General features: G+C 41.2%; 2 protein-coding genes and 1 pseudogene across 3 annotated transcripts; all 3 read right to left on the reverse strand.

Moving 5' to 3' along the window:
• Positions 1 to 3482: 3482 nt before the first annotated feature.
• On the reverse strand, positions 3483 to 18705 carry LOC311108802 (syntaxin-7-like). Its single transcript, XM_084151564.1, has 10 exons — positions 18159 to 18705; positions 17352 to 17465; positions 17020 to 17089; positions 16804 to 16894; positions 14819 to 14956; positions 6674 to 6723; positions 6033 to 6135; positions 5406 to 5478; positions 4947 to 5029; positions 3483 to 4823 (listed from the first exon to the last, which is right to left on the reverse strand). Exons 2-10 carry the CDS (start codon positions 17434 to 17436, stop codon positions 4728 to 4730), a joined length of 789 nt encoding a protein of 262 aa, XP_084007690.1. The 5' UTR covers positions 17437 to 17465; positions 18159 to 18705; the 3' UTR covers positions 3483 to 4727.
• Positions 18706 to 19407: 702 nt separating this feature from the next.
• Positions 19408 to 20332, reverse strand: LOC311108142 (trace amine-associated receptor 13c-like; annotated as a pseudogene). The gene has a single exon. The product of its transcript is annotated as a trace amine-associated receptor 13c-like (transcript).
• A 704-nt stretch (positions 20333 to 21036) lies between these two features.
• On the reverse strand, positions 21037 to 22074 carry LOC311108444 (trace amine-associated receptor 1-like; the record flags this gene model as incomplete). Its single annotated transcript, XM_084151067.1, has 1 exon — positions 21037 to 22074. One exon carries the CDS (start codon positions 22072 to 22074, stop codon positions 21037 to 21039), a length of 1038 nt encoding a protein of 345 aa, XP_084007193.1.
• Between the last annotated feature and the right edge of the window lie 5342 nt (positions 22075 to 27416).

Consider the following 27416-nt stretch of genomic DNA (forward strand, 5'->3'; position numbering starts at 1 on the left):
TATTCAAATATACAACTGGACAAAACCAAGAATCAAAACGATTTTTTAAAATATTATTTCAACTTTGATATATAACTTTTCCATTAAAAACATAAGGCAGATAGAAAGTTGTGTAGCCTAAAGTACGACCAAAACACACTGAATTAAAGAAGAATGATGATTAGTAGGCGAAGGTCAGAAGGGGGAAAAAGGGAAGCCAGTAATTAAGAGCTCATAGCATCCAGTGCTGCACTGCTTTTTATTGAAAAAAGTGAAAACGGAAAGAGCTGTATAAAAACTGATCACATTTTTATGAGGCAGCAAAAACATTCACAGTTCCAAAAAACTTGTATAACCCATACAGTGCCTTCAGAAAGTATTCACACCCCTTGACTTTTCAACATTTTGTTGTGTTACAGCCTGAATCTAAAATGTATTAAATTTAGATTGTTTTGGGTCACTGGCCTACACACAATACCCCATAATGTCAAAATGGAATTATGTTTTTAGAAATGTTTTCAAGTTAATTAAAAATGAAAAGCTGAAATGTCTTGAGTCAATAAGTATTCAACCCCATTGTTATGGCAAGCCTAAATAAGTTCAGGAGTAAAAATGTGCTTAACAATTCAAATAATAAGTTGCGTGGACTCACTCTGTATGCAATAATAGTGTTTAACATGATTTCTGAACGACTACCTCATCTTTGTACCCCACGCATACAGATCATTGACAGTTCCCTCAGACGAGCAGTGAATTTCAAACACAGATTCAACCGCAAAGACCAGGGAGGTTTTCCAATGCCTCACAAAGAAGGGCACCTAGTGGTAGATGGGTAAAAATAAAAAGCAGACATTGAATATCCCTTTGAGCATGGTGATGTTATTCATTACACTTTGGGATGGTGTATAAATGCACCCAGTCACTACAAAGATACAGGTGTCCTTCATAACTCAGTTGCCGGAGAGGAAGGAAACAGCTCAGGGATTTCACCTAGAGGCCAATGGAGATGTTAAAACTGTTACAGAGTTTAATGGCTGTGATAGGAGAAAACTGATGGATCAACAACATTGTAGTTACTCCACAATACTAACCTAAATGACAGTGAAAAGAAGGAAGCCTGTACAGAATACAAATATTCCTAAACTTGCATCATGTTTGCAATAAGGCACTAATGTAAAACTGCAGAAAATATAGCAAAGAAATTGACTTTATATCCTGAATACAAAGCATTATGTTTGGGGCAAACCCAACACAACACTGAGTACCACTCTTCATATTTTCAAGCATGGTGGTGGTTGCATCATGTTATGCGTATGCTTGTCATCGGCAAGTACTATGGAGTTTTTTTATGATAAAAATAAACAGAATAGAGCTAAGCACAGGCAAAATCCTAGAGGAAAACCTGGTTCAGTCTGCTTTCCAACAAACACTAAGAGACAAATTCAGCAGCACAATAACCTAAAACACAAGGCCAAATATACACTGGAGTTGATTACCAAGACGACATTGCATGTTCCTGAGTGGCCTAGTTGCAGTTTTGAATTAAATCATCTATGGCAAGAAAATGGCTGTCTAGCAATGATCACCAACCAACTTGACAGAGCTTGAAGAATTGTAAAAATAATAATGTGCAAATATTGTACAATCCAGGTCTGCAAAGCTCTTAGAGACTTACCCAGAAAGACTCACAGCTGTAATCACTTCCAAAGGTGATTCTAACATGTATTGACTCAGGGGTGTGAGCACTTATGAAAATTAGATATGTCTGTATTGAATTTTGAATACATTTTTCAAAAATGTCTAAAAACATGTTTTCACTTTGTCGTTATGAGGTATTATACACTGCTCAAAAAAATAAAGGGAACACTTAAACAACACATCCTAGATCTGAATGAATGACATAATCTTATTAAATACTTTTTTCTTTAGATAGTTGAATGTGCTGACAACAAAATCACACAAAAATTATCAATGGAAATCAAATGTATCAACCCATGGAGGTCTGGATTTGGAGTCACCCTCAAAATTAAAGTGGAAAACCACACTACAGGCTGATCCAACTTTGATGTAATGTCCTTAAAACAAGTCAAAATGAGGCTCAGTAGTGTGTATGGCCTCCACGTGCCTATATGACCTCCCTACAACGCCTGGGCATGCTCCTGATGAGGTGGCGGATGGTCTCCTGAGGGATCTCCTCCCAGACCTGTACTAAAGCATCCGCCAACTCCTGGACAGTCTGTGGTGCAACGTGGCGTTGGTGGATGGAGCGAGACATGATGTCCCAGATGTGCTCAATTGGATTCAGGTCTGGGGAACGGGCGGGCCAGTCCATAGCATCAATGCCTTCCTCTTGCAGGAACTGCTGACACACTCCAGCCACATGAGGGCTAGCATTGTCTTGCATTAGGAGGAACCCAGGGCCAACCGCACCAGCATATGGTCTCACAAGGGGTCTGAGGATCTCATCTCGGTACCTAATGGCAGTCAGGCTACCTCTGGTGAGCACATGGAGGGCTGTGCGGCCCCCCAAAGAAATGCCACCCCACACCATGACTGACCCACCGCCAAACCGGTCATGCTGGGGGATGTTGCAGGCAGCAGAACGTTCTCCACGGCGTCTCCAGACTCTGTCACGTCTGTCATATGTGCTCAGTGTGAACCTGCTTTCATTTGTGAAGAGCACAGGGCGCCAGTGGCGAATTTGCCAATCTTGGTGTTCTCTGGCAAATGCCAAACGTCCTGCACGGTGTTGGGCTGTAAGCACAACCCCCACCTGTGGACGTCGGGCCCTCATACCACCCTCATGGAGTCTGTTTCTGACCGTTTGAACAGACACATGCACATTTGTGGCCTGCTGGAGGTCATTTTGCAGGGCTCTGGCAGTGCTCCTCCTGCTCCTCCTTGCACAAAGGCGGAGGTAGCGGTCCTGCTGCTGGGTTGTTGCCTTCCTACGTCCTCCTCCACGTCTCCTGATGTACTGGCCTGTCTCCTGGTTGCGCCTCCATGCTCTGGACACTACGCTGACAGACACAGCAAACCTTCTTGCCACAGCTCGCATTGATGTGCCATCCTGGATGAGCTGCACTACCTGAGCCACTTGTGTGGGTTGTAGACTCCGTCTCATGCTACCACTTGAGTGAAAGCACCGCCAGCATTCAAAAGTGACCAAAACATCAGCCAGGAAGCATAGGAACTGAGAAGTGGTCTGTGGTCACCACCTGCAGAACCACTTCTTTATTGGGGGTGTCTTGCTAATTGCCTATAATTTCCACCTGTTGTCTATTCCATTTGCACAACAGCATGTGAAATGTATTGTCAATCAGTGTTGCTTCCTAAGTGGACAGTTTGATTTCACAGAAGTGTGATTGACTTGGAGTTACATTGTGTTGTTTAAGTGTTCCCTTTATTTTTTTGAGCAGTGTATGTAGTAGTATATGTAGTATTTAATCAATTTTGAATTCAGGCTGTAACAACAAAATATAGAATAAGTCAAGCGGTATGAATACTTTCTGAAGGCACTGTACATATTTATTAAAATAAAAATGCATAAATTGCTTCATAGAAAATAAAGGCTGAAGTGAAGAATGAGGCAGCACTCTGAGGAACCTGACAGCAAAAGTGATGCAAGATATTACATAGTAGATACATAGATATTACATAGTATTGCACAATTCTTGGCCTCTGGTGCATAGACTAGGCTACAGTCCATAATAATTAGCAAGTACTGTATCACACAAGCCTATTCCAGGTCTAAGCGGTGTGTATTCTTCTTACTATAGTATTAGTTCACAATCAATGAAAACATCAATATCTCACAGTAGTCAGGAATGACAAGGGCAATAGCTTGGACAGAAAAACATAGGTCCAAGGAACAAGAGAGTGAACAGTTATACTATATACACTGAGTGTACAAAACATTAAGAATACCTTCCTAATATTGAGTCTCCACCCTTTTACCCTCAGAACAGCCTCAATATGTCAGGGCATGGACTCTACAAAGTGTCAAAAGCGTTCCACACGGATGCTGGCCCATGTTGACTCCAATGCTTCCAACAGTTGTGTCAAGTTGGCTGGATGTTCTTTCGGTGGTGGACCATTCTTGATACACACAGGAAACTGTTGAGCGTGAAAAACCCAGCAGCGTTGCAGTTCTTGACACTCTCAAACCGGTGTGCCTGGCAGCTACTACCATACCCCATTCAAAGGCACTTAAATCTTTTGTCTTGCCCATTCACCCTCTGAATGACACACATACACAATCCATGTCTCAATTGTCTCAAGGCATAAAAATCCTTCTTTAACCTGTCTCCTCCCCTTCATCTACACTGTTTGAAGTAGATTTAACAAATGACAACAATAACAAATAGCTTTCACCTGGTCAGTCTGTCATGGAATGAGCAGGTGTTCTTAATGTTTTGTATACTCAGTGTACGTATCTGCAGATAGTGTACAGTATGTGGCCTCCAAAAGAACAGGCTTTATATATAATATACAATTAAAGGAGTTTATACGTTATTAATTCATTACTGATTGATTATTTGGGCTATGGCACATTGACAAAAAGTTCCCTTATAAAGTAATCTATTTCAATTTCAATTTTTACATCGACACAGCAAAGTGACAGAATGTATGAAACATCTGTCGTCCTTGTCTTCATTTTACAAGCAATGGCCATGAGATTTGTAACTCAAACTTCGCCCTAAATAATAATTAAAATGCCAGGATCAAAGAGTGTGTGAAAAGCATCATCACCCTTTGACTGATGCCCAGATGATTAAACCAACGATAACAGCGAGAACCACCAGAACGGCAATGAGAATGCAGATCTTCTTCCTAGATTTGCGCTGAAAGGGTAAAAATAAACACTTAATGTTATACGCAAATAGATTTGATGCAGCATTGTAAAATATACAGAAAAATCATCATGATTTATTCACCCTCAAAATAATGATTCCCATGTTACCTACCTGATAGTCTGCAGCCTGTGCTAACTGCTGGGTGGCATTCTGAACATGAAGGTCAGCAGTTTCGACATTGGCCTCTATACTGTCTAGGGGTATAAAATGCACAGTGAAAGGGTAATTCTCTCACAGAAGTTCAGTTTTGGTTGAATGTTTTCTTTAAAATTTTGCTGAAAAGTGAGAACTCTAACTTTTGACTTGTACACCATGACGATGATTAGCCTCTCAAAGGATGCCAGCATCACGTTAACAGCACTTCAGTCTTAACCGTGGGACATAATCATGTGTGTCTAGCGTAGCTGTTGGTCATCCTCGGTTCCCAGAACACTCAGACATTTGGCCTTAAAGACTCCTAAACATGCAGTATTTCATCCCTGTAGGCGTATGCTGTCAATGTTTTGAAAGTGGAGACGTTTATAACATAGTCAGAAGTTTAGAGGAGTAAATTACTGAATGGATGCTTACCGATCATATCCCCTTGCTCATGGACCATCATTCCCAAGTCCTTAAATATTTCATTGATATCTGTAATATCAGACTGAAAAAAAAACAAGCATTGAATACACAGACAACATAACAAATTAAATGGACTGGATATAAATCCATTATGTAAGTGTGATTTGCAGGATAGCATAAGGCAGTGATCATCAACTAGATTCAGCCGCGGGCCAATTTTTTCTTGAGCGGATGGTCGGGAGGCCGAAACATAATTACAAATAATTTGTAGACTGCAAATTGACAGCAAGAAGCCCAATATTTGACTAAAACATACTAATTTCAAACCTTGCTTGCATTGGTATAAGATCAAGTGTCTCTCTATTATGCGTTGGAATACTTGGGAACAGATTTCCAAAATTAAAATCACTTGGAGCTGATTTTATGGTGTTTTCTGTTATGTCCAACAATGCAATTTGTTTTATAAAACCACCAGCGGGCCAAATTCGGAACCCTGGCATAAGGTGTGCTTACTGTATTGGTTACGGTATAAGATCATTTAAAGGATAATTTAAAGGAACGAAAGACCTCCAGCAAAATCATAATTTAACCCTGAATCTTGTTCACTAATGGTGAGTAATAGACGAGTGCTATCACCTCTAGCTGTCTGATGGAAGTCTCTCTCTCCTGGATGAGCTGCAGGTCCTCTTCAGTGATGGCCACCTCCTGGGACTGTGACTGGACCTGGGCCTGCCCCCCACTGTAGAGTCAGACATGGGAAAGACGTGGTGAACCACCCAAAGCAAACACTCACCTCCCACTCCGTCTGGCTGGGCCAGAGAGAGATGGGCCTGAAGGGCCTGTAAAGACTGACATGTTAACACTAAAGTGGATGTTTAGATAAACTAGCAGTTAGAGAATAGTCAACTGTGGGTTTTGTATGTGAATATTCATTTGATGGTTAAGCGATTCATAGTAGAACAAAAGGTCAGGACATAAAATATAGAGCCAAACCCCAACAGACCAAATAAAAAATAATAGTCTCTTGACTGTAAAAGAGGATGTTCACATTCTCCACAACTGTAGGCAATAATAGAGGAATCAGGATTATGAACTCTGGGTAAATCCATGAAATATGAGTGTCTACAGTGGTTCCTTCCTCTGTGGTCGGCATGCAGTTTTATGTGGCGACAGACAGTGGGATGTATTTAGACAGCTTGCACAGTATGTTTAGTGCAGCATGTATGTGTACTATTTCACTCAAAAAGCACGAGACCACTGAAATGCTGAACTCTGACCTTTCAAAGGAGTTTCCATTTCCTCCAAAGCTGTCGTCAGGATAGCCACCCTGAGGGTGGACAGAACAGTCAGCTTGATGCACTCTAATTTCAGGTGGGATTTGATTCATGGCTTTATGTGTAAAGTAACTAAAGTTTGGGAGGAAAGAAACATTTACATTTCCTCCCCTCTCGACAACCAAATAATTGACTACTCCTCCTATCACCAATCAATGGCTGTATATACACTACATGACAAAAAGTATGTGGACACCTGCTCGTCGAACATCTCATTCCAAAATCATGGGCATTAATATTGAGTTGATCCCCCTTTGCTGCTATAACAGCCTCCACTCTTCTGGGAAGGCTTTCCACTAGATGTTGGAACATTGCTTCTATCTTCTATTCAGCCACAAGAGCATTAGTGAGGTCGGGGACTGATGTTGGGTGATTAGGCCTGGCTAACAGTTGCCTTTCCAATTCATCCCAAAGGTGTTCGATGGGGTTGAGGTCAGGGCTCTGTGCAGGCCAGTTAAGTTCTTCCACACCGATCTCGACAAACTATTTCTGTATGGACCTCGCTTTGTGCAAGGGGGCATTGTCATGCTGAAACAGGAAAAGGCCTTCCCCAAACTGTTGCCACAAAGTTGGAAGCACAGAATCGTCTAGAATGTAATTGTATGCTGTAGCGTTAAGATTTCCCTTCACTGGAACTAAGGGGCCTAGCACGAACCATGAAAAATAGCCCCAGACCATTACTCCTCCTCCACCAAACTTTACAGTTGGCACTATACATTCAGGCAGGTAGCGTTCTCCTGGCATCCGCCAAACCCAGGTTCGTCCGTAGGACTGCCAGATGGTGAAGCGTGATTCATCACCCCAGAGAACGCGTTTCCACTGCTCCAGAGTCCAATGGCTGCAAGCTTTACACCACTCCAGCCGACGCTTGGCATTGCACATGGTGATCTTAGGCTTGTGTGCGGCTGCTCGGCCATGGAAACCCATTTCATGAAGCTCCCGACGGACAGTTCTTGTGCTGACGTTGCTTTCAGAGGCAGTTTGGAACTCGGTAGTGAGTGTTGCAACTGAGAACAGACGATTTTTACACACTATGCACTTCAGAACTCAGCGGTCCCGTTCTGTGAGCTTGTGTGGCCTACCACTTCGCGGCTGAGCCGTTGTTGCTCCAAGACGATTTAAACTTCCCAATAACAGCACTTACAGTTGACCGGGTCAGCTCTAGCAGGGCAGAAATTTGACGAACTGATTTGCTGGAAAGGTGGCATCCTATGACGGTGCCATGTTGAAAGTCACTGAGCTCTTCAGTAAGGCCATTCAACTGTCAATGCTTGTCTATGGAGATTGAATGGCTGTGCGCTCAATTTTATACACCTGTCAGCAACGGGTGTGGCTGAAATAGCCGAATCCATTAATTTGAAGGGGTGTCCACATACTTTTGTGTGTGCATACATACATACAGTGGGGAAAAAAAGTATTTAGTCAGCCACCAATTGTGCAAGTTCTCCCACTTAAAAAGATGAGAGAGGCCTGTAATTTTCATCATAGGTACACGTCAACTATGACAGACAAAATAAGAAAAAAAAATCCAGAAAATCACATTGTAGGATTTTAATGAATTTATTTGCAAATAATGGTGGAAAATAAGTATTTGGTCAATAACAAAAGTTTCTCAATACTTTGTTATATACCCTTTGTTGGCAATGACACAGGTCAAACGTTTTCTGTAAGTATTTTGGCCCATTCCTCCATGCAGATCTCCTCTAGAGCAGTGATGTTTTGGGGCTGTCGCTGGGCAACACAGACTTTCAACTCCCTCCAAAGATTTTCTATGGGGTTGAGATCTGGAGACTGGCTAGGCCACTCCAGGACCTTGAAATGCTTCTTACGAAGCCACTCCTTCGTTGCCCGGGCGGTGTGTCTGGGATCATTGTCATGCTGAAAGACCCAGCCACGTTTCATCTTCAATGCCCTTGCTGATGGAAGGAGGTTTTCACTCAAAATCTCACGATACATGGCCCCATTCATTCTTTCCTTTAGACAGATCAGTCGTCCTGGTCCCTTTGCAGAAAAACAGCCCCAAAGCATGATGTTTCCACCCCCATGCTTCACAGTAGGTATGGTGTTCTTTGGATGCAACTCAGCATTCTTTGTCCTCCAAACACGACGAGTTGAGTTTTTACCAAAAAGTTATATTTTGGTTTCATCTGACCATATGACATCCTCCCAATCCTCTTCTGGATCATCCAAATGCACTCTAGCAAACTTCAGACGGGCCTGGACATGTACTGGCTTAAGCAGGGGGACACGTCTGGCACTGCAGGATTTAAGTCCCTGGCGGCGTAGTGTGTTACTGATGGTAGGCTTTGTTACTTTGGTCCCAGCTCTCTGCAGGTCATTCACTAGGTCCCCCCGTGTGGTTTTGGGATTTTTGCTCACCGTTCTTGTGATCATTTTGACCCCACGGGGTGAGATCTTGCGTGGAGCCCCAGATTGAGGGAGATTATCAGTGGTCTTGTATGTCTTCCATTTCCTAATAATTGCTCCCACAGTTGATTTCTTCAAACCAAGCTGCTTACCTATTGCAGATTCAGTCTTCCCAGCCTGGTGCAGGTCTACAATTTTGTTTCTGGTGTCCTTTGACAGCTCTTTGGTCTTGGCCATAGTGGAGTTTGGAGTGTGACTGTTTGAGGTTGTGGACAGGTGTCTTTTATACTGATAACAAGTTCAAACAGGTGCCATTAATACAGGTAACGAGTGGAGGACAGAGGAGCCTCTTAAAGAAGAAGTTACAGGTCTGTGAGAGACAGAAATATTGCTTGTTTGTAGGTGACCAAATACTTAGTTGTCACCATAATTTGCAAATAAATTCATTAAAAATCCTGAAATGTGATTTTCTGTATTTTTTTCCCTCAATTTGTCTGTCATAGTTGACGTGTACCTATGATGAAAATTACAGGCTTCTCTCATCTTTTTAAGTGGGAGAACTTGCACAATTGGTGGCTGACTAAATACTTTTTTCCCCCACTGTACATACATACATACATACATACATACATACATACATACATACACACACATATATATAATATATATATATATATATATATACATACATACACACACACACACATACACACAGTGCATTCGGAAAGTATTCAATGCCCTTGACTTTTTCCACATTGTTACATTACAGCCTTATTCTAAAATGGATTAAATCAAAAAAAATTAATCCTCAATCTATACACAATACCCAATAATGACAAAGCGAAAACAGGTTTTTAGACATTTTTGCAAATGTATTAAAAACAAAAAACAGAAATACCTTATTTACATAAGTATTCAGACCCTTTGCTATAAGACTCAAAATTGAGCTTAGGTGCATTTTGTTTCCGTTTAACATCCTTGAGATGTTTCTACAACAAGTCCACCTGTGGTAAATTAAATTGATTGGACATGATTTGGAAAGGCACACACTGTCTATATAAGGTCCCACAGTTGACAGTGCATGTCAGCGCAAAAACCAAGCCATGAGGTCGAAGGAATTGTCCGTAGAGCTCCGAGACAGGATTGTGTCGAGGCACAGATCTGGGGACGGGTACCAAAAAATGTCTACAGCATTGAAGGTCCAAGAACACAGTGGCCTCCATCATTCTTAAATGGAAGAAGTTTGAAACCACCAAGAATCTTCCTAGAGCTGACCGCCCGGCCAAACTGAGCAATCGGGGGAGAATGGCCTTGGTCAGGGAGATGACCAAGAACCCGATGGTCACTCTGAAAGAGCTCCAGAGTTCCTCTGTGGAGATGGGAGAACATTCCAGAAGGACGACCATCTCTGCAGTACTCCACCAATCAGGCCTTTATGGTAGAGTGTCCAGACGGAAGCCACTCCTCCGTAAAAGGCACATGACAGCCTGCTTGGAGTTTGCCAAAAGGCACCTAAAGACTCTCTGACCATGACAAACAAGATTATCTGGTCTGATGAAACCAAGATTGAACTCCTTGTCCTGAATGCAAAGCATCACGTCTGGAGGAAACCTGGCACCATTCCTACGGTGAAGCATGGTGGTGGCAGCATCATGCTGTGGGGATGTTTTTCAGCGGCAGGGAATAGGAGACTACTCAGGATCGAGGGAAAGATGAACAGAGCAAAGTATAGAAAGATCCTTGATGAAAACCTGCTCCAGAGCGCTCAGGACCTCAGACTGGGGCAAAGGTTCACCTTCCAACAGGATAACTACCCTAAGCACACAGCCAAGGCAACGCAGGAGTGGATTCGGGAGAAGTCTCTGAATGTTCTTGAGTGGCCCAGCCAGAGCCCGGATTTGAACCTGATCTAACATCTCTGGAGAGACCTGAAAATAGCTGTGCAGTGACGCTCCCATCCAACCTGGCAGAGCTTGAGGATCTGCAGAGAGGAATGGGATAAAATCTCCAAATACAGGTGTGCCAAGCTTGTAGCGTCATACCCAAGAAGAATCAAGGCTGTCATCGTTGCCAAAGGTGCTTCAACAAAGTACTGAGTAAAGGGTCTGAATACTTATGTAAATGTGATATTTCAGTTATCTTTTTAATACATTAGCACACAATTCTAAAACTCTGTTTTTGCTTTGTCATTATGGGGTATTGTGTGTAGATTGATGAAAAAACAAAACAATTTAATCAATTTTAGAATACGCCTGTAAAGTAAAAAAGTGTGTATCTATGTACATACAGAACCAGTCAAAGGTTTGGACACACCTACTCATTCAAGCGTTTTTCTTTATTTTTACATTGTAGAATAATAGTGAACACATCAAAACTATGAAAAACACATATGGAATCAGGTAATAACCCAAAAAGTGTTAAAGAAATCAAAATATATTTTCTCTCTCAACCAGCTTCATGAGGAATGCTTTTCCAACAGTCTCGAAGGAGTTCCACATATGCTGAGCACTTGTTGGCTGGTTTTCCTTCACTCTGCGGTCCAATTCATCCCAGACCATCTCAATTGGCTTGAGGTCGGGAGATTGTGGAGGCCAGGTCATCTGATGCAACACTCCATCACTCTCCTTCTTGGTCAAATAGCCCTTTCACAGCCTGGAGGTCTGATAGTCCCACTAAGCGCAAACCAGATGGGATGGTGTATCGCTGCAGATTGCTGTGATAGCCATGCTGGTAAAGTGTGCCTTGAATCCTAAATAAATCACAACAGTGTCACCAGCAAAGCACCCCCACACCATCACACCTCCTCCTCCATGCTTCACGGTGGGAACCACACATGCGGAGATCATCCGTTCACCTAGTCTGCATCTCACAAAGACACGGCGGTTGAAACCAAAAATCTCAAATTTGGACTCATCAGACCAAAGGACAGATTTCCACCGGTCTAATGTCCATTGCTCGTGTTTCTTGGCCCAAGCAAGTCTCTTCTTCTTATTGGTGTCCTTTAGTAGTGGTTTCTTTGCAGCAATTCGACCATGAAGGCCTGATTCACGCAGTCTCTTCTGAACAGTTGATGTTGAGATGTGTCTGTTAATTGAACTTTGTGAAGCATTTATTTGGGCTGCAATTTCTGAGGCTGGTAACTGTAATTAACTTATCCTCTGCAGCAGAGGTAGCTCTTGGTCTTCCTTTCCTGTGGCGGTCCTCATGAGAGCCAGTTTCATCATAGCGCTTGATGGTTTTTGCGACTGCACTTGAAGAAACGTTCAAAGTTCTTGAAATGTTCCAGATTGACTATCCTTCATGTCTTAATGTAATGATGGACTGTCATTTCTCTTTGCTTATTTGAACTGTTTTTGCCATAATATGGACATGGTCTTTTACCAAATAGGGCTATCTTCTGTATACCCCCCCTACCTTGTCACAACACAACTGATTGGCTCAAGAAGGAAATACATTCCTCAAATTAACTTTTAACAAGGCACATCTGTTAATTGAAATGCATTCCAGGTGACTACCTCATGAAGCTGGTTGAGAGAATGCCAAGAGTGTGCAAAGCTGTCATCAAGGCAAAGGTGGATATTTGAAGAATCTCAAATATAAAATATATTTTGATTTGTTTAACACTTTTTTGGTTACTACATGATTCCATGTGTTATTTCATAGTTTTGATGTCTTCACTATTATTCTACAATGTAGAAAATAGTTTTAAAAAATAAAGAAAAGCCCTGGAATGAGTAGGTGTGTCCAAACTTTTGACTGGTACTGTAATATATATATATATATATATACTGCTCAAAAAAATAAAGGGAACACTTAAACAACACCTCCTAGATCTGAATGAATGAAATAATTTTATTAAATACTTTCTTCTATACATAGTTGAATGTGCTGACAACAAAATCACACAAAAATTATCAATGGAAATCAAATGTATCAACCCATGGAGGTCTGGATTTGGAGTCACCCTCAAAATTAAAGTGGAAAACCACACTAAAGGCTGATCCAACTTTGATGTAATGTCCTTAAAACAAGTCAAAATGAGGCTCAGTAGTGTGTGTGGCCTCCACGTGCCTGTATGACCTCCCTACAACGCCTGGGCATGCTCCTGATGAGGTGGTGGATGGTCTCCTGAGGGATCTCCTCCCAGACCTGGACTAAAGCATCCGCCAACTCCTGGACAGTCTGTGGTGCAACGTGGCGTTGGTGGATGGAGCGAGACATGATGTCCCAGATGTGCTCAATTGGATTCAGGTCTGGGGAACGGGCGGGCCAGTCCATAGCATCAATGCCTTCCTCTTGAAGGAACTGCTGACACACTCCAGCCACATGAGGTCTAGCATTGTCTTGCATTAGGAGGAACCTAGGGCCAACCGCACCAGCATATGGTCTCACAAGGGGTCTGAGGATCTCATCTCGGTACCTAATGGCAGTCAGGCTACCTCTGGCGAGCACATGGAGGGCTGTGCGGCCCCCCAAAGAAATGCCACCCCACACCATGACTGACCCACCGCCAAACCGGTCATGCTGGAGGATGTTGCAGGCAGCAGAACGTTCTCCACGGCGCCGCCAGACTCTGTCACATCTGTCACGTGCTCAGTGTGAACCTGCTTTCATCTGTGAAGAGCACAGGGCGCCAGTGGCGAATTTGCCAATCTTGGTGTTCTCTGGCAAATGCCAAACGTCCTGCACGGTGTTGGGCTGTAAGCACAACCTCCACCTGTGGACGTCGGGCCCTCATACCACCCTCATGGAGTCTGTTTCTGACCGTTTGAGCAGACACATGCACATTTGTGGCCTGCTGGAGGTCATTTTGCAGGGCTCTGGCAGTGCTCCTCCTGCTCCTCCTTGCACAAAGGCGGAGGTAGCGGTCCTGCTGCTGGGTTGTTGCCCTCCTACGGCCTCCTCCACGTCTCCTGATGTACTGGCCTCTCTCCTAGTAGCGCATCCATGCTCTGGACACTACGCTGACAGACACAGCAAACCTTCTTGCCACAGCTCGCATTGATGTGCCATCCTGGATGAGCTGCACTACCTGAGCCACTTGTGTGTGTTGTAGACTCCGTCTCATGCTACCACTAGAGTGAAAGCACCGCCAGCATTCAAAAGTGACCAAAACATCAGCCAGGAAGCATAGGAACTGAGAAGTGGTCTGTGGTCACCACCTGCAGAACCACTTCTTTATTGGGGGTGTCTTGCTAATTGCCTATAATTTCCACCTGTTGTCTATTCCATTTGCACAACAGCATGTGAAATTTATTGTCAATCAGTGTTGCTTCCTAAGTGGACAGTTTGATTTCACAGAAGTGTGATTGACTTGGAGTTACATTGTGTTGTTTAAGTGTTCCCTTGATTTTTTTGAGCAGTGTATATATGTGTGTGTGTGTATATACACACACACAATATATACATACACACACACCCCATCCAGTACCTTCAACACTTTTCCAGCATTAAACAAAAACGTTCATATATGTTGAAGGTGTGGTCTGTACCAGAGGAGGCTGGTGGGAGGAGCTATATGAGGATGGGCTCATTGTAATGGCTGGAATGGAATATATGGAACGGTTTGAAACACTTCCAAAATATGGAAACCACGTTTGAATCCGTTTCATTAATTCCGTTCAAGCCATTACAATTAGCCAATCTTCCTATAGCTCCTCCCACCAGCCTCCTCTGGTCTGTACCTAGTGAAGTTTGTGTAAATTATTGATGATTACTAACCGACACTCTGGACTCGGCACGGACTCTGGCAACAAACGCCTTCTCTTTCTGAGCAGCCTGCCTCTGTGTCTTTTGGAAATTGGCCAGTGCATTGGAGAAGTCATTGATAAATCGGTCTTTCTGGATCTTTCTCTGGCGCTAGAAGAAAGGTATATGTAAACAAATGAGTTAACATCACATACAGTGCCATAGCATCGCTCTTTAATCTCAACCGATTGAGAATTATTCTCATGCCCTACTTTACATAAGCAGAAGTGAAATACTAACTCATTATGTGACTTATATGTAAAACATTTAAATACATTTTCGTTAGCAAGAAATACAACAAGAATGTGTTTGCAATTAAACCCATCATTTGTCTTTCCATTGTCTAAATTAAACATCCAGGACAGTACTGAAAAACAGAAAACGTGGCTGTTTGTAAGAATTGCTTTATTCATGCCATGGCATGCATTCCAACCTTTCCTTATGAGCTCTACAAGAATGCATTAATTGCTTTTTTTACCACACACAAACACAAATTCCTTCAACACTGTGGGATTTCTGCTGTCAGGAAAAATGTTCATGTAGTGTGCTTTTGGCCTTCCTTGAACGAGAAGGCACAACTACAAAAACAGGAAATAAAGGCCTAATGTGCTTAAGAATAGTGCACCAGCTGTATATATAAATAAAGGCGGATCTGAAAGTAACCGCCCCGTTCCACCCCCCTGGAACCCTCTTACGCAGAGCTAATGATCCGAAACACGTTTTGCGCATGCTTTTCTTTATTTCTACATTTTTGTGGTCACCCTTCCTTCACATTTCTCACTGTCAATCGTGAATGATAATTCTTCAAGTTTTACCGGTGAAATGTCCATGCAGCATCTGCATGCCAACCATTTGATCTCATTCACAATTTCATGAGAATATGCACAGTGTTGCTCTGGATAAGAGCGTCTGCTAAATGACTAAAAATATAAATGTAAATGTGTTGCACAGTACAGTGTTGTTTTGAATTATGTACAGCAGTGGTCACCAACCTTTTCTGAGTCAAGATCACTTTCCTAGTCAAAAAGCAAGCAGAGATCTACCGCTCAGATGTATTTTTAAACATGACTTAAAACATTTTACATTAACCTAATAAAAACAGTTCTGTAGGCCTAATACATTATCACAGCATATTGGCTAAATGCCTGTCCTGCCAATATTGTTATTTTCAGACCATATTATATTTCAAAACTTGAGCTTTGATAACAAAACAGATCTGCTAGTGTAGCACTTGCGAGGCACTGTGGACCACATATTGAAATAATTTGCTTTTTTATTTTACTGGACTGATGGTACCTGCATCTGATGGTCATGGTGCTTTCAAGACAACTGGGAACTAGAGAAAAAAAAACGAGGTCAACTGATGATCTTCAGGTCGGAATGTCTGAGCTTTAGAAAGATGCCAGAGTTTCCGACTTGGAATTCCGAGTTGGATGACCATTCAAAACGATTGTTCCCAGTCGGATATCGTTTTCAAATATTGGAATAAAACAAGCTTATATTTTGGGTTCTGATGGGGTATGACAGCTGAACTAAGCTCATGGAGGTATGTATAAGTTATATTCTTCAAGAATCAATGGGTACATATAATTTAGAAGTCCAAAAATTGATGTAGCAACTGCTGATTGCCCCTTTAATGACAAATGCATTCATAAAAGGTGAACGGAGGGCACTATTACAAGTGCAATCATTTTTTAATATTTGTATTATTGACAAGTTGTGTTGATTGAGACTTGAGACTCACAGGGAACAGGTCATCCAGGGATCAGATTGGACAACACAGGCCAGCCCACCTAACATGTGACCAATGAGCACTGAGGTGCTGTTCACCTGGCGGTTTTCACATTATTGTGTGAATAACGTTTTCTCTGCTATTGCACATTACAGTACAAGTTCCATGCAGTGCACACAGTTACTATACGTTTTGTTGCTTGTTGTACAAAAAACGTGTTGAGTACCTGTTCAGTTGTGACAGGCAAAGAGCCAAATTGCTTCACACATCGGTCTGTTTCTTTGGCAAGGTGGTTGACATTCTGCTGTTTCTGCTGCCTACATTTGAAAAGTCAAAAGCCTCATTTAGATAATATTCCATTGTAATACATATACCTGCATGTAAAAACATCTTTAAAAGTTACACACTACAAGAGACTTCTTCAGATTAAAACAGAACTCACAGTTGCTGTCTGAGCTCAGTTGTGTCTTGTTGTGTTCCCAACTTATTCACAATACTCTGTATTTCAGATGCTGGTAGAAACAAGGCACAAATATTGTGACACAAAACAATATGTGTATTCATTCAATAGGACAAGTATTACATTTGAAAGTTCATTCAAAAGAAAAATATGATGTAGATATATTATTACTTTAGAGTCGATCCCCAAGGCCTCATAGGATATGTATAGTAGTAGCCTATTGGCCTACTAAATTCAGAGGATATGACAAAACTTGAGTGTACTGATTTACATGTTGTGGTTGTGTGCACAGTTTGTCCATGTGTATCAATTACTTTGTTGTGTTATCTTCTGGATGTTGGAGATTATTGTCTGAGTAAGCACATTTGGGTCCTGCACTTTTCCGTACTGGTAGGCCATGGTTGACACATTGGGAGTCTCCCCAATACCTTGAAATATAAAATGTTACAAGTATTATTGTCAGCCACTCACATGGCTTGCCTCAGTTCACTTCTATTCACTCCCACCTGCTTTATGTATTATGTACACTCATGCTGTCGCCAAAGTGGGAATCGTTTTGAAATGAATAAACCTACATACTGTATTCATGAATGTTGAGGAACATAATAATAGGCCATCAATAAGGGAAACACATGAATGTACACAAGAGTAGTCTACAAGAGGTTAGTTGAAGTTCATCAGCCAGCCGTCCAATCAGATTTAGGCCTTGGAAGAGGGCACAGGTAAGGCAAGCCAACACCCTCAACCTGAAAAACTAGGCCAGAAAAATGCGGAAATACAAACGCCTGAATAACCTGGCATGGATGAATGTCAAATACGCCCCCTCCCACTGCGTCTATTTGCTACTCATAAATCATCATATACATTTCATCAAACGCAAAAGACGTGAATGGTAAAGTAGCCATGCTAATTTAGATTAAGGAAATACTGCAGCGTACAGAGATAATGATACATTGTTGTATCTCCAGTTGCACAAATGCTGGCAACTGTCTCAGTAAACATTAAAATCCCTTTCAGGTCGCATGAATTACAGCTTAATTGTCGCTTGTCCAAACATTGCTGATGGTAAACTAGGCAAATTTCGGACAACACTAAATATTAGTTTTCCATGTTTCGTTTACCTTTAATGAGTTCTGTCTTGACAGTCTGCTCCGCCTACACTCTGCTTCCTGAAATGTGTGTCATGCTTTTCTAGTCACATGATCCACTCTATGCTCTGCTTTACAGCAAAGATCAAATCAGGGTGGAAGAGGCGAAGTGAGAGGATTTACTCCGCCCAAAATCTGTCCACGAAATATTTGCATGTAGGTCAATGAGAATGTCGAATTTGGTCAACAAAAATGTAATTGCTAATTTGTTACGTCTTCCTTATTTGAACGACTAGAAGTTTCATAATGGTTAGGTTGTCATTTCGGTAAGTTTGAAAAAACTACTTTATATCGAAATTGTGCCTAACCTAATATAGCAGGCGTAAAAGAAACTCCTGAAACTAGATCCCCCACATTCTGGTCTTGACAAGATAAAAAAAAAAAAACATTCACTGTCAGGGGAGGTTCTCTTCTGCACTGTTCAACCAATCCAGTAAATGTGGACGAGGAGTTCAGATGTGGTGTCGCCTTGTTAACGTCCAAAAAAGTGACGTCACCGGCTCTCGCCTCCATTTCCACTACAAACCGGAACATCCGGTTATAATCAGCCCCGCCGAGTTCCGCTGAGGCTAAATTGTGCCTGTTGTTTAGATTCGTATCTACCCTATCAATGGCTAGAATGGTCCTATTGATCTCGCCTCCTCCTGCCTGCCTTCCATCTTTGAGGACATGAATTTCCAACGTTAGAGCTGCTGTCTTCTCACTATAGGAGATCATCTTTGATCAAATGTCTAACTCAGACCATTGGACTGGAGCTGGGTACCTGTTATTGTTTAGTTCAACACTAGCCATTAGACACAAGATGATTGAGTAAAAAAATATCTAAATACACATTTTATGTACTTAATGACACTTTATTCTAAGGTAGGCCTATGCTACATTCAAAATACAATAAGAAAGGATTTATAAGTTAAACACAGTTACATGAAAAAGACCAGGCAAATATCAACAGCAGTACAATGTGAAGAAGAGGTTTCTCAAATGCTTCTCTTCATTTGCCTCCTTGAACACACTATCCAAGGTGGACAGGTCATTGCTTAGGTAAAAAAAAAAATGCCACTAAGCATGAATTTAGACTCTTTTCTGGGAAGTAAATTATAGTAGCTGGACCATTCATCCGCTGCCCAAAAAAGGGCCATTATGAAACTTTTTTTTTGCACGAAGTTAGCTACATACTGTTCACACACAGTTTTACATCATATTGATGTAGCTTTACAATAGATCATGTAGTAGCAAATACATTTATATAGGAGGAATTTGTATTGAATATTTTCAATGTGACAATGAGATTAAGACATTTTCGAAACCACGGATAAAACAGTGCATAGATGATTGGATTTGCAGTATAATTAAAGTAACCCAGCCATATAAACACTTCAAAGAGAGTGGGTGGTGTGCTAAAGTTTGTGTATGGATCAACTATGGAATTAACAAAGAAAGGCAGCCAGCAAAAGATGAAAACACCCACCATAATGCCTAAAGTTTTAGCTGCTTTCTGCTCTGACCCTTGAGACACCACACCTCTACCCCCCTCATTGTATTTATTTTGGCTGTCTTCAATCTTTTTTACATGTTGTTTTGCCACCAAAAATATTTTGGTATACAAACCCACTATTACAGAGCATGGAAAGAAAAAGGCTATCAATGTGTCTAGGGCGCCCCACAGTGCATTAAAGAAAATATTACAGCTTCCCAGGCAGTATATGGATGTAATTAATTCATCCATAAATGTAAATGTAAATGTAATCCAGTCCTCTCACATTTCCTTTTGAATATAGTAGGCCATAGGAGTACAATGCAGCAACTGCCCAACTGGTAAAAATCATGAGCCATGCAATTGGTATAGTAATCTTGGTGGAATAGCGAAGTGGATTGCACACCGCCTCATATCGATCTATGGCTATGAATACCAGGTGAAAGATTGAAACAGATGTGAGGAACATATCAGAATGCAGGAAACAAAAAGCATCTCCAAAGTACCAGCAGCCCTCCGCAGCCCTCACTGTACTAAAAGGCATCACAGTCACTCCAAGTAGCAGGTCAGCAACTGCCAAAGACATTTTAAGCATGTTAGTTGGCGTGTGGAGCAGTTTTATGTGAGCAATGGAGATTATAACCACACCATTCCCTAGAATAGTGACCAGCATAACTGAAACAAACAAAAAGTAGGAAGTAATTTGAGCTCCTTCACTTAAGATTTCTCTGGTGCAGGAGGCATTTGATTCTGGGTAACAAAACAGATTTGGATCAAGATGTTGATGAGATCGGATATCCATTGGCAAAAACAAAACAAAAACACATTCAAGTTAGAGCTGATCACTTGCTACTGTAGTCACAGGTGCATTAGAGCTGATCACTTGCTACTGTAGTCACAGGTGCAGGTGTGTAAGTGGTGCTGAATCAAGCACAGTCTTTTTAGAAGAATGACAGTATTTATATACTGTATTGGTCATATTTTGGGTACACCCCTTTCCCGGCTACCAGCCAGTTATAATAGGTTAAATGATTTACATCTGTTTATATTATATGTGTGTATTCAAGCAATGTACAACAGTATGATAGTGTCGTAAAATAGTGATGTCATGAGCTCTAAACACAGAATTACTGTTCCAGCAATAGGCACTAGGAGGAGACAAAGAACACTATTCAACAAGGTGACAGGCACAAGTATCACAAGCACTGAAACAAATTTATTTCAGGCAAACAGCTTTATTTGAAACAGGTTAAAAGCAGCTTTTGTTACATTTTCACTCAAGCTTTATAACTTTTAGTTGCATAACTGTCATATGTTACATCCCATCATAATTCATATATTTATTTGAACACACATCATACAGTGTAAACTGAAACTTTACTCAGAATACAATCTAAATCTACACGAACCACTGTGAAAGACGTGACCACTGATGATGATTCTCAAAGCCCTCCTGAACCAAGTGTAAAAGAAAGCATAGACAACAGGGTTAAAAGCAGAGTTCAAATATCCAAACCAAACCAGGGTATCTCCCAACAGCGGTGGGATGGAGTACAGTACGAAAGGGTCAATGATGAGGCACAAGGAAAAGGGACTCCAGCAGATTAGAAACACTCCCACTACTATTGCCAGAATATTTGCCCCTCGTCTCTCTCTACGTCCAGAGTCTGCCTCTTTAAACTGACGAGATAAATCTTTAATGGACCTGGCCTGAGTCCTGGCAACCCAATATATCTTGGAGTATATACAAATCAAGATCAGGCCTGGGATGTAAAAACAGAAGGACGATGCTACTACAGCCGCCACTGGACTAAAGAACACATAACAGCCTCCAATGCACTTGACATGTGTTTCATAGAAATCCTCCCTGCCTTTTAGATTCATCTCAGAGAAGATCATTCCATAAGCAAAAATGGCAGGGACCAGCCAACTGGTGGCGATCATGATCAATACAGTGTTATTGCTGATGATCAGTCTGTACGACAGTGGCCTGCAGACAGCAAAGTAACGGTCAATGGAGATGAAGGATAGATGGAAGATGGAGGATGTGCTCAGCATAATGTCAGTGCTGGTGTGGAGCTTACACAGAAACCCTCCTAGGTACCAACAGCCCTGGACAGAACGCACAGCACTGCAAGGCATTATAAACACTCCCAGAAGGAGGTCACACACAGCCAGGGAGAGGAGGAGTTGGTTTATGGAGGTTTGGAGCTGCTTGAAGTGTGCAATAGAGGTGATGACCAGAAGGTTCCCAATAACAGTCACCAGTATTGCCAACACCATCGATGTGAACATAGGAACCTGAACGCTCAGGGGTCGAGCAAACCTCACACACGATCCACTCAAAGACTCGTAGCAGAAAAGAGTCTGTGTTTTCACAGTGTTGTTAAGGTTTGAAGTATTTGAGAAGTCCATTCCACCTGGTGTTTTAGGCCTAGAGACAAGGAACAATTTGATCACAGCTTTAAATGTGTAATTACAACATTTTTCATATTTTCATCTGTCATCTACATCTTTGTTTGCTAAAATTAACTGGACTTACATTCAATGAAAGGTTTGCAACAATAGTGTTACTTTAACAGACGGAACAATGAACTGCTAGTCCAAAGCGTTGTTCTGAATCAGATTAATGGGCTTCTGAAAATAGAACACATCCTGTTGATAATGCTTCCCATGGGAATCCAGTTTATTTCCAAAAATAACACAAATGATGGAAATGTGGCCACTTGAGGGAAATGTGGCTCTTGTAACACATTCCCAAATAATGAATTAGACATGCTAATCTTCACCAAATAGTTACACATTTAATAAATACAGTTTTTATAAAGCTTGTATACTGTATAGTCATAGTATGTAAATGTAATCATGCAACTTGAACAACTACTTCCGTACGTGAGATGTATCAATGTCAATTTCACATCACATCAGTTAATGAAGCAAAATTGTGGACTCAACTAGTCATACGTGGTTCTTGGTTGAAAGGTCACAAAGAAAATACAAAAAAGTAGTATGAATAAAACCTGAAACCTATACTCACCTTAATATCTAAAATGATTGTGCATTTATTTCATTATTTCTCAGCAATCAATACCTCAATCTGTATTTGTCCATGGGAAGCACTAAGAACAAATGGTGTTTGATTTTGAGCTCTGGTCAGGATCCTTTCAGCAGAGGGAAACAAAGAGACAAGTAAACACTCTATAGTCATGTTGACTTGTTGAACAATTGGTTATACAATTATGGTGTGTAATATAGATCATGCATACGAAAAGTTTAATCTCACCTAATCATAGTCAGCAAACCATGCACCCCCTCCTTCAGTCTCAGGCTCTACGCGCACCTAGACTTTCCTCTGTGCATTATATAAACAGACGGATGCTGCTTCACAGCCAATGAAATTAGAGTTTTAGTCTGTGGAGACTCCTACTGTATGTTGTTCACTGTGTCTGATGAGTCCACATGATTCAGTTGGCAACAGATAGTCATCAATTATGGGCCCAATTGTCATAAATAATTAGCATTGTAATAATGCAGGATTATCTGTCATAATCTAAGATAGCAATCAAGTATAAGCAAAGATCAAATATTTAATTATTCAACAATCAATGGGTATACACTGCGTGACGAGGGCGTAACTTTGCGTTGCATATTGGGGAGGTCAGTGTCAATGGGTTCCGGGGTCAACTCCCTTCTAGGTGTTAAAGAAATTGCTGTGAAATAGTTGTTTCTGGGGAATTTTGAAGGGAAAATACATCCAAAATGTTCCTGATAATTTGATTAATATCTCCCAACCACAACTGAATTACCAATAATTTCTGTATTACTTTAAACTGTTGGTCTAACTTTAATGATTCAGAAAGTAATCATGTTTAACAATTTTTTTGTAGAACGACTGTGAGAAAGTCAGTTCTGGGGTGCGTTCATTTCGATGGAACGTCTACGTTGCGTAATGGCTTGTACTGAACAGCACATTTCCCCAAAATATTCTTCAAAGTTCTTGAACAGACTTTGAGGTAACCTACATTTGCTCCATTTTGGTGGGTCTGGGAGTAGGGCTAGCCAAAATATCAAATTACAATATTTTAGACGGTATGACGGTATTTTACAGTGTTTTAGGTTTTTGAATAATACAAGTTGTAAATATGCTTTATGAGTAGTGCATGACTCTAGGATGGCAACACATACATTCTACGTGTTTTTAATGGGGCTTTCACCATTCTGATTGTTTTATACTTTTCAATAAAACTTATAATGAATAGAATATAGTGGGAACTTTGAATAGTGTTGTTTGACATGTCATTGAATGAAAAAGCCAGCGAGGGCTTATTGTGATATAGTAGGAACCAAAGTTTTGGTCAGTGTTTCCCAGTGGATGCTAATTAGATGTTACATTAAATGTTTTCTGTTACTTGATGCAGCTAAAATATCCATGCTTCGCCTATTCTTCTCTGATTTAGAATATACCTTTGCACCAACAACATGCAGATCCAGGTCTACACCAGCACTGGTATCAGGCTGGATTAGCTAGCTACGTTTGCTCTGACTAAGTACACTAACCAGCTAACTAGCGATTAGCATTATATAGGCCTAAATGCCGAGACAATAAGAAGACACAGTGGCAGAATAAATTCAACCACACCTTTGTTTCATTACCAAACCGGAGAGCAACATCTGTCCGGTGGAGTCCGCAAAGCATATTGCATGTAACAAACAGTCACATGACCTACAGTATGGCCAATCAAGTTAATGTTTCTGACATTTTCGGACTACTAAACAACTATTGATTAAGAACACCGGAGAGTTACCACAAGTCACAAAGAAAACAGGAGCTGCCTCCACTATTCCAGCACCATTTCAACTTCAACATTTCAACATCATCAAATCACCTATGCTTAGTGTAATACAGTGACAACTAAAATATACCAAAAACAATTTAATCCAATCAACATAAGCTAAATATGATATGTCTGTCCATGGCACTGATTTCTGTGTGTGTATCACTGTGTGTGTATGTTTGTGTTTGTGTACGTAAGTAGAAAAAACATGTTGACTCACCCTACTTGTAGAGAAACGCCAATGCCATCCTCCTCTCTTTCATGTTGCTAAAACGGTCTATGACTCTGTCATACAGTACACGCTTTTAGTTTCTGTTGTCCTAGGCTACCTGGCTAAAATGCTTGCTTGCCAGCCTAACTTCCTTTCATGGGCAAGGATGAGCCAGCTCCCAGGCCAGGGGCACAATGTATGAATTTATGGTCGGATCAGTATCACCGTTATAATAATAATAATAATAATAATAATAATAATAATAATAATAATATGCCATTTAGCAGACGCTTTTATCCAAAGCGACTTACAGTCATGCGTGCATAAATTTTTTGTGTATGGGTGGTCCCGGGGATCGAACCCACTACCTTGGCGTATAATCATTACGGAGAATTAAGTAAAACCACAAGTCCAAATCCCTATCGCCATTCATGGCTAATTTAGGGATGGGCCAATTTTAGCTAGTTAGCTAGCCACCGGAGCACAACAACACAACGAGATGCAACAATAAGTTTTTTCTGTCAAAAACGTTTGATGTGACTTTTGATGTGATGTTATTGGTGTGAATCCACTTTATTTTGGTGCATCAGTTTAGTTCAACGCTGATTGGCTATTATTTTAAACTTTTTCATCAAGGGAGGCCAAATGCTCGCTGCCTTCTCTTGCATTCAATGCTACGGGCGGCAACAATATCATACTATTTTTGACCAGACAGCATCAGATAGATGGGCTACACATACAGAGACAGAGGGGCGCTGTTTCGCTCGCTCGAATGCTTTCTCCAGTGAGATACACTCAGCCTCTTGCGAATTGAAGATACAAATGATGAAATAGAGAGACGAAAAGAACATCTGTTTTTATTGGTCGTTTTTTAGGGGAAGCCTGGATTCACTTGGCACCCATGAATACACACCTCTGTCATTTAGCTATTTGATTTGGAATTTTAGGACCCATTTAGGTACAGTGGGGCAAAAAAGTATTTAGTCAGCCACCAATTGTGTAAGTTCTCCAACTTAAAAAGATGAGAGAGGCCTGTAATTTTCATCATACGTACACGTCAACTATGACAGACAATTTGAGAAAAGAAAATCCAGAAAATCACATTGTAGGATTTTTTATGAATTTATTTGCAAATTATGGTGGAAAATAAGTATTTGGTCACCTACAAACAAGCAAGATTTCTGGCTCTCACAGACCTGTAACTTCTTCTTTAAGAGGCTCCTCTGTCCTCCACTCGTTACCTGTATTAATGGCACCTGTTTGAACTTGTTGTCAGTATAAAGGACACCTGTCCACAACCTCAAACAGTCACACTCCAAACTCCACTATGGCCAAGACCAAAGAGCTGTCGAAGGACACCAGAAACAAAATTATAGACCTGCACCAGGCTGGGAAGACTGAATCTGCAATAGGTAAGCAGCTTGGTTTGAAGAAATCAATTGTGGGAGCAATTATTAGGGAATGGAAGACATACAAGACCACTGATAATCTCCCTCGATCTGGGGCTCCACGCAAGATCTCACCCCGTGGGGTCAAAATGATCACAAGAACGGTGAGCAAAAATCCCAGAACCACACGGGGGGACCTAGTGAATGACCTGCAGAGAGCTGGGACCAAAGTAACAAAGCCTACCATCAGTAACACACTACGCCGCCAGGGACTCAAATCCTGCAGTGACAGATGTGTCCCCCTGCTTAAGCCAGTACATGTCCAGGCCCGTCTGAAGTTTCCTAGAGTGCATTTGGATGATCCAGAAGAGGATTGGGAGAATGTCATATGGTCAGATGAAACCAAAATAGAACTTTTTGGTAAAAACTCAACTCGTCGTGTTTGGAGGACAAAGAATGCTGAGTTGCATCCAAAGAACACCATACCTACTTTGAAGCATGGGGGTGGAAACATCATGCTTTGGGGCTGTTTTTCTGCAAAGGGACCAGGACGACTGATCCGTGTAAAGGAAAGAATGAATGGGGCCATGTATCGTGAGATTTTGAGTGAAAACCTCCTTCCATCAGCAAGGGCATTGAAGATGAAATGTGGCTGGGTCTTTCAGCATGACAATGATCCCAAACACACCGCCCGGGCAACGAAGGAGTGGCTTCGTAAGAAGCATTTCAAGGTCCTGGAGTGGCCTAGCCAGTCTCCAGATCTCAACCCCATAGAAAATCTTTGGAGGGAGTTGAAAGTCTGTGTTGCCCAGCGACAGCCCCAAAACATCACTGCTCTAGAGATCTGCATGGAGGAATGGGCCAAAATACTAGCAACAGTGTGTGAAAACCTTGTGAAGACTTACAGAAAACGTTTGACCTGTGTCATTGCCAACAAAGGGTATATAACAAAGTATTGAAAAACTTTTGTTATTGACCAAATACTTATTTTCCACCATAATTTGCAAATAAATTCATTAAAAATCCTACAATGTTATTTTCTGGATTTTGTTTCCTCATTTTGTCTGTCATAGTTGACGTGTACCTATGATGAAAATTACAGGCCTCTCTCATCTTTTTAAGTGGGAGAACTTGCACAATTGGTGGCTGACTAAATACTTTTTTTCCCCACTGTATAAATAAATATATTACACAATTATTTGATGAAACATTGAATTTGATCTTACTGCTTTCAGCCCATAGAAACGCATTGAATAACAGATTCAAACATGGAAAAACAGATAGTCAAAAAATAAATAAAAAGGAAGTACATTTTAGTGTCTG

Source organism: Coregonus lavaretus, assembly GCF_964263955.1.
Source record: "Coregonus lavaretus genome assembly, chromosome: 33".
NCBI classification, from domain to species: domain Eukaryota; kingdom Metazoa; phylum Chordata; class Actinopteri; order Salmoniformes; family Salmonidae; genus Coregonus; species Coregonus lavaretus.

Excerpts from the sequence above, each read along its gene's own strand:
- LOC311108802 (XM_084151564.1), bottom strand. The coding sequence starts at position 17,436 with ATGGCCTACCAGTACGGAAAAGTGCAGGACCCAAATGTGCTTACTCAG. Across the intron at positions 17,090-17,351 it reads CCAGAAGATAACACAACAAA|CATCTGAAATACAGAGTATT; the intron begins GTAATTGATACA and ends TGTTTCTACCAG. Across the intron at positions 4,824-4,946 it reads CACAGGCTGCAGACTATCAG|CGCAAATCTAGGAAGAAGAT; the intron begins GTAGGTAACATG and ends TTACCCTTTCAG.